General features: G+C 39.7%; 1 protein-coding gene across 3 annotated transcripts in view; it reads right to left on the bottom strand.

The window, feature by feature from the left end:
* ADAMTS20 (ADAM metallopeptidase with thrombospondin type 1 motif, 20) overlaps positions 1-17,073 on the bottom strand; it is a 221,432-nt gene that overhangs the window by 121,006 nt on the left and 83,353 nt on the right. For all 3 annotated transcript variants that reach the window (XM_010860747.1, XM_010860748.1, XM_010860750.1), the window contains 5 exons: positions 13,703-13,807; positions 4,804-4,949; positions 3,477-3,658; positions 3,248-3,384; positions 282-399 (listed from right to left, as the gene is read on the bottom strand). In XM_010860747.1, coding sequence (XP_010859049.1) covers positions 282-399; positions 3,248-3,384; positions 3,477-3,658; positions 4,804-4,949; positions 13,703-13,807 — 688 coding nt within the window. The remainder of the gene's footprint in view (positions 1-281; positions 400-3,247; positions 3,385-3,476; positions 3,659-4,803; positions 4,950-13,702; positions 13,808-17,073) is intronic.

The following is a 17,073-nucleotide window of genomic DNA, read 5'->3' as shown; positions in this document are numbered from 1 at the left end:
AAAAACACTTCATTAACTGGTACGACAGGGGGACTATTTACACATCAATGTCAAATTGTACTGGATTTATTCTAATAAATGCACCTAAACTTTTTTTAAGAATTAAACTTGTCTTAAGCAGGTAAATTCATTAATTCAATCATACAACTTGTACAAGATTTAATTAATCATTTTGAACTAAAATACAGAATAAACAATAACAAACCAACACTATTATTCCTTAATGATATAGTCCCATTATTATATCCAAAGAGAAAACTGGAAAGAAATGCAAAGCTCACCATAATGTGCACTGTTGAAGACACCTGCCATTGTTCTGCAGGAGGAGTTATCCCCACCACACACACCACACTTGTCTCTCCTGGCCTTGGAGTTTAACACGTGATCACAGCCAGCTTGCTTCAAAATATAATAATTACAGTCAAGATTATTAAAATGACCAGCAAACCACTAACAGGGCTTTACAAAGTTCTTTCCAAAAACATTCTTTCAATTAACAGGAAATTCAATACAACAGGATTTTTTCAGAATATCTAATGATCTTGTTATATGTACACCGGTATTTTCACACAGCTGTTCACATGGTTGAAAAAGCAGTTTTTTAAAGGATCCTCTACATACTTCCTGCATCAAAATCACCTGGTGTGGGATTTAAAGATAGATTCTTAGATGTTCTTAAAAATTCCTGGAGGTTAAAAACTAAGAATCCACATTGTAATAAATATTGACAGTGATTCCTATTTCGATTATTTGAGAGTAATTCTTTAAGGACATGTGATTCAAATGCGACAAAAAGTAACACACTACACTAACTTCAAAAAGAGGTCGTTGATAATTTACTTTTTTTTTTTTTTTTTTTAACTTATGACCTTAGAACTCTGGGGATAAACTGAGCATATCTGAAAGAAATAACTTACTTCCTTAAAATTAATATCCATCATAATAAAGTGTTTCAGAAACAAATGAGTAAATAAATAAAGGTGAGAGTACACAGTTTGACCCAAGGCTTTGAAAGAACAAATGCAGCTCTTTTCCACACAGATGGTGCCCTCTGCATACACTGCAGTAACACTTAGTTCTTTGGAACACTCTTTTAAATTTAGTGACCAGGAGAATAAGAAAAATTCATAGGCCTTATGACTTGTATTTACAAGGTAAATATTTCCAAAATGAAAATTTCATCCAGATATTTTCTGAAAGTAATATGCATCTTTATGTTCAGACATATGTCATATTTTCTCATTATATCTGACTCTCTGGGTTTAACTTAGATAAAACAAGTTTTCAGGCACCAAGTGCCCTTTTCTCACATTTAAAAGTCAAATAAAGTGAAGTGAAAGTCGCTCAGTCATGTCCAACTCTTTGCAACCCCATGGACTAGCCCGTGGAATTCTCCAGGCCAGAATACTGGAATGGGTAGCCTTTCCCTTCTCCAGGGGATCTTCCAACCCAGGGATCGAACCCAGGTCTCCCACATTGCAGGTGGATTCTTTACCAGCTGAGCCACAAGGGAAGCCCAAGAATACTGGAGTGGGTAGCCTATCCCTCTCCAGAGGATCTTCCTGACCCAGGAATCAAGCCTGGGTCTTCTGCACTGCAGGCAGATCCTTTACCAATTGAACTATCAGGGAAGTTGAAAGCTATTTCCAATCTGTAAGTTATTTTCAGCTTCTCTAAACATCTCATTAGCCCTTTGGGTGCAAGGCCTTTATCACCTAGGTAATAACAGATGTTTGGTTATAGGGAGAAGAATTGGTCCTATTAAGTTCCACTTAAGGAATGAGTTCACAAGATGATACTTATATTCTTTAGACAGTATTCACTATCCTAGTTCTCAAACTCACCATCCATTTTTAGGATTGCCATCTGCAATTTACATGCTTTCATTCAGGGGCTCATCTGCTCTCACCTAAAATCCTGCCTGAGTGCATGTGTGCTAAGTCACTTCAGTTATGCCCAACTCTGTGCAATCCTTTGGACTGCAGCTTGCCAAACTCCTTTGTCCATGGAATTCTCTAGGAAAGAATACCAGAGTGGGTTGCCATGCTCTCCTCCAGGGGATCTTCCCAACCCAGGGATCGAACCCACATCTCTTATATCTCCTGCATTGGCAGGCCAGCTCTTTACTACTAGCACCACCTGGGAAGCCCTGCTAAATGGCCTACCTAACTCCAGTTTCCTAACAACTCAGTACATTCTGAAGATTTTAACATGCAAATCAAATCACCCCTCTTGCTTAACTCCAAATCCTTGGATCTTCAAGGACTTCGGAAAACACTTTCACCTAACAACCATCAGCTGGTGGCCACCTCCAACCTTGGTCCCTTACTTCTTCACCTTCCTAAAACTTTCTTATCCTAATAATTAGATCCAGACTCACACCCTGCATGAGCCTCCCCAAATCCTTTACCCACTTCCCCATAGACTAAGACACGCCATCTACAATGTCCACATGCCACCTTGCAGATAAGCCCACAGCCCTGTGTGTGCACCCATCTCCCTCACAGATCTGTCACCATGTCAGAGGCGGGGGTTCTTTTCTATCCTTTCATCTCAGTGACTAGAACAGTATGTTGTATTCAGAGTGTGTGTGTGTGTACTCAGTCGTGTGTGCACTCAGTCATATCTGACTCTTTTCAACCCCGAGGACTGTAGCCATCCAGGCTCCTCTGTCCATGGGATTCTTCAGGCAAGAGTACTGGAGTGAGTTGCGATTTCATCCTCCAAGGGATATTCCTGACCCAGGGATCAAAGCTGTGTCTCTGTGTCTCCTGCATTAGAAGATAGATTCTTTACCACTAGTGCCACCAGGGGAGCCCAAATAGAAATTTGGTAAACGTTTGTCGAATGCATTTAAGTAGGAGAATGGAAAGAGGGTGGGAGGATATCACCACTTGCAACACAGAGGGAAAAAGTGTCGCCACAGAAGGTCGCATTCAAACTAGCGAAAGGACTTTGCATTCCTTGGGTCCTGAGACATCTTAGGAAGTTGACTTCATCCCTCATCTTGATTTTGAGCACCATAAGCAAAACAAAACCAGCAAACTCATCTTACTGCTTCGTGAGTCACTCCTGACGGCAAACAATAGCTCCTAACCATGTTCCTATAGACAGCAGGGTAGCAACAAAGGATGCTGCACTGAAATTCATAAGAATGTATATCAAGTTGCAGAAGTAATATCTGGCTAGAAAAATAGAAGGAAAACAGTATTCTGAAAGTCATTTTAAATGCAGTAATTTTACTTACCCGACATAGGCCTTGAACACAGATGTCATTTGTTTCAGTTCCACAAGGAGTACCATCGGCAACCCTGTCCTTCAGTTGGTAGAAGCTAGTGGTTCCAGCCACCCGACAATAGAGTTTACAACGATCTTTTACAGCAACTGTAAGAAAAAGTCAGATTTGGGTGGACACGAACACAGCTGTTCCTTTGTCTCAAAACTGTTCACAGCAAAAAAACATTCTAATTACTTACTCCCACTGTACTTTGGAAGCCACCTCACGTTAGGGGAGAGACCATTGATGTTGAAATGTTTACCATCAAAATCAGAGCACTGCTTCTCACGGAAGTCTTGCTTGCCTTTTGGACATGAATCAGTGTTACATGATCGAAATTTCATCCTGCGGCCCACACAGTACTTGCCTCCGTTTCTTGGCCTAGTCAAATTCATTACAGTTTAAAGCACATCAGTACAAGGTTATTTCTGCCATTTCATTCTAAAACTGTTCCATCCCTTTCCAGGATCTGGAAAACCACTGATGTCCCACTAACACTTTTTGTTTTTAACAGAAGTACGTAACATGACTGGGAAGCAACTCTGTGGTTAAGGAACTATAGAAAATCCATTTGAACATGGACATTGTGGCCCGGAGGGCAGAAATGATGTCTTATTCACAACTAGATTAACTAACAAGGAACTAATGGTGGGGATTTGTTTATTCATTTTGGAGGCAGGGAGACATATAGAGTGAGCCCAAGATGATCACAAACGAAGATGACACCATGTTAAAATTAAAAAGAAGTATATATGACTCTTTGTTGTGTATATCCTACATATCACTCAGTTCAAGGAATTTCATGGTATCAATCTATAGACATCCAACGCCATTTCAATTTATGTTGCAAGATTAAAAACTTATATGAAGACTTTCAGCATAATTCAACTATTTTAAAATTCAAATAAACTAAGTCATACTCTATTCATACAATGTCATATTTCTGCATTAAAAATTCTTTATTTATATCTATAATAAGAGAGGAGCCATTTTTAAAAATTTTTATGGAATGCCTAAATTCTTTTAAATAGTTTGGTGAGCAGGATCTGTGCTTCAGTACTTATTCAAGCTAAAGACACTGAAGCAACTATAAGATGAAAATAAGAAAAAGAAAATATGACATGACAAATTATACCAAACAGTAAGAACCGGTAACAAAACTACCTATTTTACCCAGGAAAACCAAAGCACAGTTGAAAGGGGCCAGGCTCTTTCAACAAAAGCACAGTAAAAGTAAAAATGCCATTATATTACTGTCGTTATTTGCAACTATTTCTCAAATTTACACTAAATCAAAAAAGAAAGAAAACGGCTGTCTTAACTCAAATTCTTAAAAGTGTTTTACTTTTTTTTTTAAGGTCTGAATCTACCAAGATAGAGAGTAATATGGCTTAAAGTATTCCAGAAGTTTTCTGAATCTCAGAAACTTACAGACTGACCTCCAGTTTTAGAAGTGAATGAAACTGATGTTTACTTTCTGGTGCCTTGAGATAATCTTAATTTACAGTGACATAAAAAAGACATACTCGGGGCGATTACAGAGCCTGCTTGTGCTTTTGATTCCACCTCCACATGTTCTTGAACAAGAACTGTAAGGTCCCCATGGTCCCCAATCGCCATCTACAGGACGTGTTTCCATTTCTTTATTTACACATAGCCCATGGTGGCAATGCTATGAAAATGACACAAAAAGAAATGATTCGTGTGTTATCTAGTTAGGACATCACAGTAATAATAACAACAGCAGAAAGACCAGTAGAAGAAAATGCATACAACTTTAAGCAGAATGTTATCAATTCAGAAATGAAATTACATTTGATACCGTTTTGTGAATATTTCCTGAGTATATACTGAGTAACTGTAAATAAATCAACAGAATGCAAAAAAGAACAGGAAATTTACTGTGCTTATGAGAGCTGGAGTCTCACTGGAGAGGGAAGACCTATACCTATGGGGAAAACTTAATAATGGAAAGTGTTTTTGAAAAAGAAGCAAACAAATATTTGATTAATATGGTATATAACCATGTTTCTACCTTTTATGCAAAGGTATCTATCACTCTCCTACTCTTTTGGCTAACTTTCTACTCTATCTTACTCAAAGTCTCAAAGATCACTTTGTTTCTTGTTTTCATCAAGAAAGTAGAAATCTACAAAAAAATGTGTCCAAAATGTCCCACAACCTCTTCCACCCACCCAACACCCAAAATCTCCCACCATCCCTTCTGCCCAGTACGCAGCCTTCCTGCCCATTAGTAGATATGAAAAATCCAAAATCAGTCCCTCCATCGTGCACCTAATCTCATCTCTTCTCACCACTCCAGCAATTCTCCCATCTGTCCTACATCATCACTGTTCCAGTTGCCACTATATGAGAGCTAATCAAACTGTAGTCCATGCACAGATGCTGGTCTTTGAACTAGTCACTGTCAACTGGGAGAAAATGAGTACAGAAGATGAAAGTAAGCATTTAGAAACTTTCAGAAGACTTAGAAGATTTTGACCGATTAATTTTGTTTATTAAAGTTAATAATTATAAAATCAGCTTATGTTTTATTTTTTAATATTTATTTATTCATTTATTTTCAGCTGTGCTGGGTCTTTGTTGCTGGTCATGGCCATTCTCTGGTTGTGGTAAGCAGGGTCTACTCTTTGTTGCAGTGTGTGGGCTTCTCATTGCAGTGACTTTCTTGTTGTAGAGCACAGGGTCTAGGCAAGCAGGCTCAGTTGCCCTACGGCATGTGGATTCTTTCCTGACCAGGGATCAAACTATGCCCCTGCATTGGCAGGAGGATTCTTAACCACTGGACCACCAGAGAAGCCCTGTTCTATTTTTAATTGTGGTGAAATTCACACAACAAAATGTACTCTTTTAGCCATTTCTAAGTGTAGAGTTCAGTGGCATTAAGAACATTCACATTGCTGTGCAACCATCACATAGAGCTCTTTATCTTCCCAAACGGAAACGCTGCACCCATTAAACCTGGCAACCACCACTCTACTGCTTCTATGAATTCGACTGCTCTGTATATCTCATATAACTGAAATCATACAGTATTTGTCTTTCTGCACACGTGCTAAGTCATTTCAGTCACGTCCGACTCTGTGCGACCCTATAGACTGTAGCCCGCCAGGCTCCTCTATCCATGGGATTCTCCAGGCAAGAATACTGGAGTGGGTTGCTATGCCCTTCTCCAGGGGCTTTTCTCAAACCACGGATCAAACCCTGTCTCCTAAGTCTCCTGCATTAGCAGGCAGGTTTTTTACCACTAGCGCCACCTGGGAAGCCAATTTGTCTTTCTAGGACTGGCTTATTTCACTTAGCAATATGTCCTCAAAGTTAATCCATGTTCCAGCATGTGTCAGAATTTCATTCCTCTAACAATTGAAAAATATTCCATTGTATGTATATATCACATTTTCTTTATCCATATATCCACAGATGGACACGGGTTGCTTCTACTTCTCAGCTATTGTGAATAATGCAATTCTTTTGGATATATACCCAGAAATTTTTGTGTTAGGTCACATGTTTCTATTTTTAATCTTTTTGAGGAACCACCATGTTGTTTTCCATAGGAAAAATTGGCTCACACTTGGAATGTCTTTCTTCATTTCATTTTTACCATTTTGTACAATAGCATGTTTATAAATGACCAAAAATATTTTAAAAAGAATACTAGTCCTTTACGAGAGATAGTTTGAGAAGTACTCCACTCATTCTTTTTAAACAAAAATATTAGATCTCATTTCCTTCACCACTTACTGTCCTATTTTTCCTTCAAAGAGTTGTCTTTGTTCGTGGTCTAACTCTCTCCACCTCTTCTCTCTCATTACCCGACTGTGCTGCCACTGCTGCTAAGTCACTTCAGTTGTGTCTGACTCTGTGCAACCCCAGAGACAGCAGCCCACCAGGCTCCCCCGTCCCTGGGATTCTCCAGGCAAGAACACTGGAGTGGGTTGCCATTTCCTTCTCCAATGCATGAAAGTGAAAAGTGAAAATGAAGTCCCTCAGTCATGTCCGACTCTTCATGACCCCATGGACTGCAGCCTACCAGGCTCCTCCATCCATGGGATTTTCCAGGCAAGAGTACTGGAGTGGGGTGCCATTACCTGACTGTAGCCAGAGGCTTTCACATCCCACTTTCCATGAACCTGCTTGTGTGTACATCACCAGTGGCCTCCAGGACACCATGACCAGTGGCTAGTTCTCAGTCTCTGCCTTCTTTGCCTTATATGACATAGCATGTGACATAGCTAATCATTCTTCTTATTTGATACACTTTTTCTTCTCTTGGTTTCCATGACTCTACCCACTCTTGGTTTTCTTTTCTCGTTAATGATTTCTCTCTGCAATTTCTTCTTCTTTCTAATCTCTTAATGTCTCTGGGCTCAGACCATGGTCCTCTAGTCATCTGTTTCATCAGTCACTCCCAGTCCAGATCTCTTTCCTGAACTCCAAACTCAATGGACAGCTGCTTCCTCATTTTTGTTTCAATGTCTAATAGCCACTTCAAGGATAGCATATCCAAAGTTGAACCTGCCCCCTCAAAATCTGCTGAGTGGATCTCAGTTATTAGCCAAATACATAGTCATCTTATCTCTTCCTCCTCTAATATTCCATAGCTAATACATTAGCAAATGCTCTAGTTCCTTTAAAAACATATATAAAGTTGACTTTTAATCATCACCTGATTTGAGCCACCAACATCTATTTTACTCCAACAGCTCCCTGAGTACATCTCCTCCTTGTCTACTCTTGGCCCTTAGAGTTTAGTCTCAAAAGTTGTCAGAACAGCCATGATCCTTTTTTAACATAGTTTAAAAATTAAGTCAAATTAGGTGACTCCTCTGTCAAGTCTTTCAATTATCTCACTCTGAGTAACACAAAATTCTCGTAACACCTGAAAGTTTTTCTAGTAATTCCCACACACCTCTCTCTCTCTCTCTCTCTCTCTCTCTCTCTCTCTCTCTCTTTCTCTTCATTCCACTCCAGTCGAAATGTCATCTTTGCTCTTCCCTGAACACTCTAGGAAAATTCCAGATTTAGAAGTCTGGCTATTCCCTTTGCCTGGAGCTCAACTCCCCTGCGATGTCCTCATAGCAAACTCCCTCACTTCCTTTAAAACAGCTCATTAGGCAACTTCCCATAAGATCACCCTTACCATCATATTTTAAATTGCAAATCTGCCCTCTCCTATCACACAACATCTAATCCCTTTTCTGCTCTATTTCTCTTATTCATGGTGCCATTATATTGTTCATAATACTGCAGTATCCAACTAGAATATAAGCTCCAGGACAGGGGCAGGGATCATTCCTCTTTTGTTCACTGATATATTCTGAGCACCTAGAATAGTATCCGACATGTAGGAAGCCCTTGACAAATTTTTGTTGAATGAATTAATCCTATAACCAAGATTATTATCAGAAAAAAAAAATGCTTTGTGCCCTCCATTAGAACAAATCATTTAATATGAGAAAGCCATACTAGAAGTGAACAAAAACAAAATCTCAAAATAAAATATACTGTGTGCATGTAAATTTTGTGGGCATCTTCCAGAAATGTTTAAATAATCCTGGCACATTTCCTTTTTATTTGTTTCTGAAGGAACAGACCATGAAAAAGAATGCTATGTTGTTCATTGTGCAGTAAAATTAACTCATTGTCAGATGGGTTTAGCATGTCTACATGCAAATAGATTTTCTACGAAAAGCATTTAACAGACATCACCCACGTAAGATAGTCACAAGATAAAAGAACTAAAGGAAAAATTATAGGATATTTGTTTAAACTTTCCTTGAATAATAGGACCTCTTAATACTCAATATGGCTAATGTATAGGGACTCACTATTTTCAGTTAATTTTTTTAAAGGGAATTTATACCTAGCATGATTTACATTTTATGCCAAATGTCACCTCTACTTTTAATCTACATGGGTTTTAAAGTAGGTCTTGGTATCTCACCATATTTACCTGGACTTCAACAAACCCATACTCTTCATACTGTCTCATTGGGGAAATAGTTAAGTGAGCTAATAAAAAAAAAAAAGATGCTCAAAATTGATAATAATTAAGATAATACAAGCCAAAATAAGAATTAAATTTTATTTCGTACCCCCTAGAATGGCTAAAAGTTTGTTAGGGCTAACAAAATAAATTGGCAGGGAATACAGAACAATTCAAACTTTCTTATATTGGTTGGTGAGTCTAAAATGGTTCACGTACTTTGGAAAATAGTTTGGTACTTTCTTATGAAGTTAAACACACTCCTACCCTATAACCTAACAATTTACTCTAGAGAAATACAAACATATGGCCACAAGAAGATTTATATAAGGATGCTCACAGTGGCTTTATACATAAAAGCCCCAAACTTGAAATGACCCAACTATCTATCAACAGAAAAATGGTAAACAAATTATGGCACAGCTGAATTAAACTGCAACATAAAGGAAGACGTATTGATGCACACAATGATATGAATAAAATTCAAAACCATCATGTTGAACAAAAGAAGCTTGACCCACTAGCTCCTAGCCAAGAGAGAGTATACTAGATAGTTTCATTTACTTTAAAATAAAGAACAGACAGGAGATGGGGCAAAGATAGTGGGCCCTGAGCTCACCTCCTCCTAAGGACACACAAAAATTACAACTATTTATAGAGCAACTATCAATGAGAGTGACCTGAAGACCAGAAGAAAAGACTATAACTAAAGATATAACGAAGGAACCACAACAAGTTGGGTAGGAGGGAACATAGTGTAGTTAAGACCCACACCCCTGGGTAGGCAACCCACAATCGAAAGAATAATTAGATTAGAATTACAAAGGTTCTCCCAAGGACCCAGAGGTCTAAACCTCACAGCAGGCTCCCCAGCCTGGGAGTCCTGCACCAGGATCACGAGCCTCACAGTGTTTGGCTTTGAGTGCCAGCAAGGCTTACTTTCAGGAAAGTCAGAAAAATGTAGGAAACAGAGACTCCACTCTTAAAAGGCACACACACACACAAAATATCACATGCTTCAAGACTTAGAGAGGAAGCAGAAATTTGAAAGAAGCCTGGGTCAGACCCATTTGCTGATTTTGGAGAGCTTCCCAAAAAGAAAGAAAGCATCTGGGCCTCACCCTGGTAACACAGAAGCTGACAGAAGGCATTTTAGGGAGCTCATCCCACCACGAGGACACTGGTACTGGCAAGCACCACTTTCACTCCTGCTAGCTTATTAGCATCAGGACCTGGCCCCACTCACTAGCTTGCTGGCACATACTTTGGGTCACCCCATGGCAAGCAATTACCTGGGAGGGAACACAGACCCATCTTCTAGCCATCCAGTTGCCATAGGACCTACTGAGACCCCAGCCACTCCAAAAGCTGGTCTTGACCACCAGAGGGCCCAGGACCCAGCCCCAACCACCAGTGGATCATCACTAACCCCAAAGTTCCAAGAGATTTGCAGTCAGCCATCAAAGAAGACTCCATCCAACAGGGGGCAGGTACCAGCGCTTGTAACCCCTGGGCTCCAGCCATACCACCTGCTGGCCCACACTGACTCTGGGACCAGCAGGGCCCTGAAGTCAGGAACCCAGACCAGGTTCAGCCACCAGTAGATCCGATCAGTCTTAGGGCTTCCTGGGCCTTAGCCTACCCACCAGGAAACTAACACCAGCTCCAGGACATCCCAGGTACACAGGGACCCCAGAACCCAGCTCCATTCGCCATGGGCAACTACTAGCTCTGAGGCCAGATTCAGCCACTAGTGGGCAGGGACAAGCACCTGGATTCCCTGGACCCCACAGACACCATTCCTGGGAGTACCATGGCTCCATAGCCAGCTGTGTAAAGACCTGGACCACCCATCAGGAGGCCATCAGCAGGCTGGCACTAGCTCTGGGACCTCTTGGGAACCTCAGCCAACTGCCCTGGAATCGAGGTCCAACCACCAGTGAGCCAGCACCAAGACCAAGCATCCACTGACCATGCAGTCAGCCACATCAGGACCCCATCAAACCTGCAAGTGGCCAGCAGTCTCCGCACAAGACAGAATCTGGCAGTCAATAAGACCAAGAAGACTGAAATCATATTGAGCATCTTTTCTGACCACAGTCCTGCTGCTGCTAAGTCACTTTAGTCGTGTCTGACTCCGTGTGACCCCACAGAAGGCAGCCCACCAGGCTCCCCCGTCCCTGGGATTATCCAGGCAAGAACACTGGAGTGGGTTGCCATTTCCTTCTCCAGTGCATGAAAGTGAAAAGTGAAAGTGAAGTCGCTTAGTCATGTCTGACTCTTCTCCACCTCATGGACTGCAGCCTGCCAGGCTCCTCCGTCCATGGGATTTTCCAGGCAAGAGTACTGGAGTGGGGTGCCATTGCCCTATTAAACCTGAAATCAACTACAAGAAACATTTTGCAAAGAGAAAACTAAGACACAGTGTGAAAGCTAAACACTGTGCTACTAAACCACCAATAGGTCACTAAAGTAAAAAAAAAAACCCTGGAGACAAATGAAAACACAACAATCTAAACGATGTAATGAAAGCAAACACAGTTCTATGAGGAACATTTGTAGCATCACAAGCCTACCTCAGGGAAGAAGAAAAATCTCAAATAAACCTTATACCTCAACCTTGTACCTAAAGGCACTAGAATTAAAAGAACAAATGAAACTCGGTGTTGGTAGAAGGTAAGAAATTATAAAGATCAGAAAGAGAAGAAATTAATAAAGTAGATAACAAAAAAAGAATAGAAAAGATCAAAGAAACTAAGAGCTGATATTTGAAATGATAAGCAAAATTTATTATTTAGATCCATCAAGAAAATAAGAGAAGGCTAAAACCTGGTGGCTCCGTGGTAAAGAATCTGCCTGCAGCAGAGGAGATATGGTTCAATCCGTGGGTCAGAAAGATCCCCTGAAGGAGGGCATGGCAACCTGCTCCAGTATTTTTGCCTAGGAAATCCCATGGACAGAGGAGCCTGGCAGGCTGCAGTCAATAGGGTCTCACAGAGTCGGACATGACTGAAGCGACTAAGCAGCAGCAAATCAATCAAATAAAAAATGAAAAAGAAGTTACAATTGACACCACAGAAACACAAAGGATCCTAGGAGATTATGATGAACACTTACATGCCAATAAAATGGACAACCTGGAAGAAATGGGTAAATTCCTAGAAATGTACAATTTTACCTGATTGAATCAGGAAGAAAATGTAAAAATACCAGTTTATGAACTTCACTAGTAATGAAACTGAAACAATAATTTTAAAAACTCCCAACTCTTGAAAGTCCAGAACCAGATGGTTTCCCAAGTGAATTCTAACAAACATTTAGAGAAGAGTAACACCTATTTTTCTGGAAGTGTGAAAGTCACTCACTCATGTCTGACTCTTTGCGACCCCATGGACTATACAAGTTTGTGGAATTCTCTAGGCTAGAATACTGGAATGGATAACCTTTCCCTTCCCCAGGGGATTTCCCAACCCAGGGATCGAACCCAGGTCTCCCGCATTGCAGGCAGACTCTTTACCAGCTGAGCCACCAGGGAAGCCCATTCTTCTCAAACTATTCCAAAAAATTACAGAGGAAGGAATGCTCTGGAATTCAATCTACAAAGCCAGCATCACCCTGATAATGAAACCAGACAAAGGTATCACAAGAAGGAAAATTACAGACCAGTGTCACTGATGAACATAGATGCAAAAACCTTCAACAAAATACTAGCAAACTGAATTCAACAATACATTAAAAGGATCACACACTTGACTAAGTGGGATGTGGAGGCCTGGCGTGCTTCGATTCATGGGGTCACAAAGAGTCGGACACAACTAAGCGACTGATCTGATCTGATTGTTCAATATCCACAAATCAGTATATGTAATAGATCACATTTCATTATCATGGTGAACCCAGTCACTTCACATCATGTTGGCAGATTTACATAAGTTTATCACTGATGCTAGAATGGAAAAGATGCAGTATGATTGACATTTTGTCTTAGAGATACAATGTATTTTAAAACACTAAAACCAATAAAGTTCTGAAGAAACTTAAAACTTTCATTTATATTTATCTGAATTTTTAGGAGAAATGTATACAATGGTAAATCCTTAAATTTGGGAGTATTTCAGATATTTTCTGAAATACTTATGGCTAGACACATTTTTAATAACAAGACTATAATATGCTTACATAAGTAAATGTCCATGTAATTATGTAACTATAATATCCATCTGCTTTATCTTGAAAAAAGGATAAAATTGAAATTCTAGTTCACTTGAAAACATACATTAAACAAATACAGCAAAAACATTAATTCAACTAGCAGAAGAAAATATGACGGTGAATAATGAAGAGTGCTGAAACACAGAGCAATCACATCCTTGGATAATCTCTTGATACAAAACTCACCCTTCGAGAAAACCTACCATCCCAGGACCACAGTTTGTTCCATCTGCCAGTGGCATGTGTTGAGTGCGACAGCCCTTGTGAACTCCTTCTGCACTGGTACACCAGAGACGCCTGCATTGTTTCTGCAGAGTAATAAAAGGCAGACAAGCAAGAGTAAAAATAACACTACAACAACCAGATCAATTCAGTATCATGCATTGATTTATACATTGATCCTAGATACTTCCTGGTTTCATGGTCAGAGCTGGAAATAATCAGTAATAATCTTTTACTAGGGCTTCACTGGTGGCTCAGACAGTAAAGAATCTGGCTGCAATGCAGGAGACCTGGGTTCGATCCCTGAGTCAGAAAGATCCCCTGGAGAAGGGAATGGCTACCCACTCCAGTATTCTTGCCTGGCAAATTCCATGGACAGAGGAACCTGATGGGCTACAGTCCGTGGAGTTGCAAAGAGTCAGACACAACTGAACAACTAACACAGATACACATAATAACCTTTACTAAGTCAGTCTTGGTCATCAATTTTCCTCTAAACACATAAAATGGCAACATTTAGTTTTTAAAAAATTGGATTATCATCAAACACTGAACAATGGAAGAGATGACTTGGAGTGAAGCATTCAAAATTACTGAGATACTTTTCTCTCTTTGCAAGACATTTTTCTAAGGGATTTTTTGTTGTTAAATGTTATTCACAAGGAGTTTCCAAAAGTCCTTTTGATCCAACAGTGGAATGTATGAATAATGTGCATAGAAAAACTGTATAATGTATCTTGGTTTCCTATTTTGTAAATATAATGCATACTTTCAATTTTTGAACATAGGGTTCTGAAGTTTTCACAAGATATGAAAATCCACAGAGGCTCACAGGAGCTATGCCCAAAATAATCCCTTTCTTTCTCTGAATTTAAATTCAAAGTTCATTCAGTATCCAAGTCAGTATGAAAAAAAAATGTATTTTTTTATAAAAAATAATTGACGTAAATCTTCCCCTCTTCAGAGTGGATATTTAAAGACATAAATAATTGTCATTTTAAATTTAAGATTTTTTTTTAATTTTATTTTTAAACTTTATAAATTGTATTAGTTTTGCCAAATATCAAAATGAATCTGCCACAGGTATACATGTGTTCCCCATCCTGAACCCTCCTCCCTCCTCTCTCCCCATACCATCCCTCTGGGTCGTCCCAGTGCACTAGCCCCAAGCATCCAGTATCGTGCATCGAACCTGGACTGGCATCTCGTTTCATACAAAATAAATAAAAAAATAAAAAATAAATTTAAGATTTTAGGAATAATATTCACTATATGCAGTATGCTTTACATGTCCCTGTGCTCATTGTTAAGTACCTTTCATTTATTCATACATCCATTCATTCATTCATAAATCATTCATGTATTCACTCATTCAACCGTCAGTAAACATTTGTTTTTTTGGCTCCTATTATACGACAGATCTGAACTAAATCCTTGGAGTATATCTTTATTTAAATGAATAAACAAGGTGAGATTCCTGGTTCAATGATCTTCACAATCTAATAGTATAGTAAGCAATTTGGCAAAGGTCTGCACAGGATTGAAGAAAATGAAATGAGTATTCTGCTTGGGAAAGCAAGGCATGGATTCACCAAAGTATTGACATTTATTAGAACTAAATCCTAAATTTACCCCCAAAAGAAGACAAAATCTTGGCTACAGAGTCAATAAAAATGTCAACTCAACTTTTTCAGAGGTCAGTGTTCATTCCAGTCCCAAAGAAAGGCAATGCCAAAGAATGCTCAAAGTACCGCACTATTGCACTCATCTCACACACTAGTAAAGTAATGCTCAAAATTCTCCAAGCCAGGCTACAGCAATACATGAATCATGAACTTCCGGATGCTCAAGCTGGTTTTAGAAAAGGCAGAGAGGAACCACAGATCAATTTGCCAACATCCGCTGGATCATCGAAAAAGCAAGAGAGTTTCAGAAAAACATCTATTTCTGCTTTATTGACTCTGCCAAAGCCTTTGACTGTGTGGATCACAAGAAACTGTGGAAAATTCTTCAAGAGATAGGACCACCAGACCACCTGAACTGCCTCCTGAGAAATCTGTATGCAGGTCAGGAAGCAACAGTTAGAACTGGACATGGAACAACAGACTGGTTCCAAATAGGAAAAGGAGTACATCAAGGCTGCTATTGTCACCCTGCTTATTTCACTTATATGCAGAGTACATCATGAGAAACGCTGGGCTGGAGGAAGCACCAGCTGGAATCAAGACTGCCAGGAGAAATATCAATAACCTCAGATATGCAGATGACACCACCCTAATGATAGAAAGTGAAGAAAAACTAAAGAGCCTCTTGATGAGAGTTAAAGAGGAGCACGAAAAAGGTGACTTAAAGCTCAACATTCAGAAAACGAAGGTCATGGCATCCGGTCCCATCACTTCATGGCAAATAGATAGGGAAACAGTGCTCCAAAATCACTGCAGGATGAGGATGAGATGGTTGGATGGCATCTCTGACTCAATGGACATGGGTTTGGGTGGACTTCAGGAGTTGGTGATGGACAGGGAGGCCTGGCAGGCTGCATTTCATGGGGTCGCAAAGAGTTGGACATGACTAAGCGACTGAACTGAACTGAACTGAACCTATGAAAAAATCCTTGAAACCAATTATAAAGTAATGATTAAAGAAAACTAAACAGTAGGCTTCAAATTTCATTCCTTTGGATTCAAATCTGTATAAAGTAAAATACAGTCTATGAAATTCTTGGGGTCTTTAATACAACTCATTATCAAAGCACTTGTATTATCTCTCCCACCCACAAAACAACATCATTTGAAAATAACTATTTGAATGTTTTAATTTTCATTAACCTCTATGTGACTCTGTTTTCTGACCGAGGATATTTCATAGGATTTTGTGAGAGATGCAGATGACACCACCCTTATGGCAGAAAGTGAAGAGGAACTAAAAAGCCTCTTGATGAAAGTGAAAGTAGAGAGTGAAAAAGTTGGCTTACAGCTCAACATTCAGAAAATGATGATCATGGCATCCGGTCCCATCACTGCATGAGAAATGGATGGGGAAACAGTGGAAACAGTGTCAGACTTTATTTTTGGGGGCTCCAAAATCACTGCAGATGGTGACTGCAGCCATGGAATTAAAAGACGCTTACTCCTTGGAAGGAAAGTTATGTCCAACCTAGATAGCATATTCAAAAGCAGAGACATCACTTTGCCAACAAAGTCCGTCTAGTCAAGGCTATGGTTTTTCTTGTGGTCATGTATGGATGTGAGAGTTGGACTGTGAAGAAGGCTGAGCACCGAAGAATTGATGCTTTTGAACTGTGGTGTTGGACAAGACTCTTGAGAGTCCCTTGGACTGCAAGGAGATCCAA

The sequence above is a fragment of the Bison bison genome, unplaced genomic scaffold (genome assembly GCF_000754665.1).
Source record: "Bison bison bison isolate TAMUID 2011002044 unplaced genomic scaffold, Bison_UMD1.0 scf7180017864470, whole genome shotgun sequence".
Lineage (NCBI taxonomy): Eukaryota > Metazoa > Chordata > Mammalia > Artiodactyla > Bovidae > Bison > Bison bison.
This window is presented reverse-complemented; position numbering and strand designations above follow the sequence as displayed.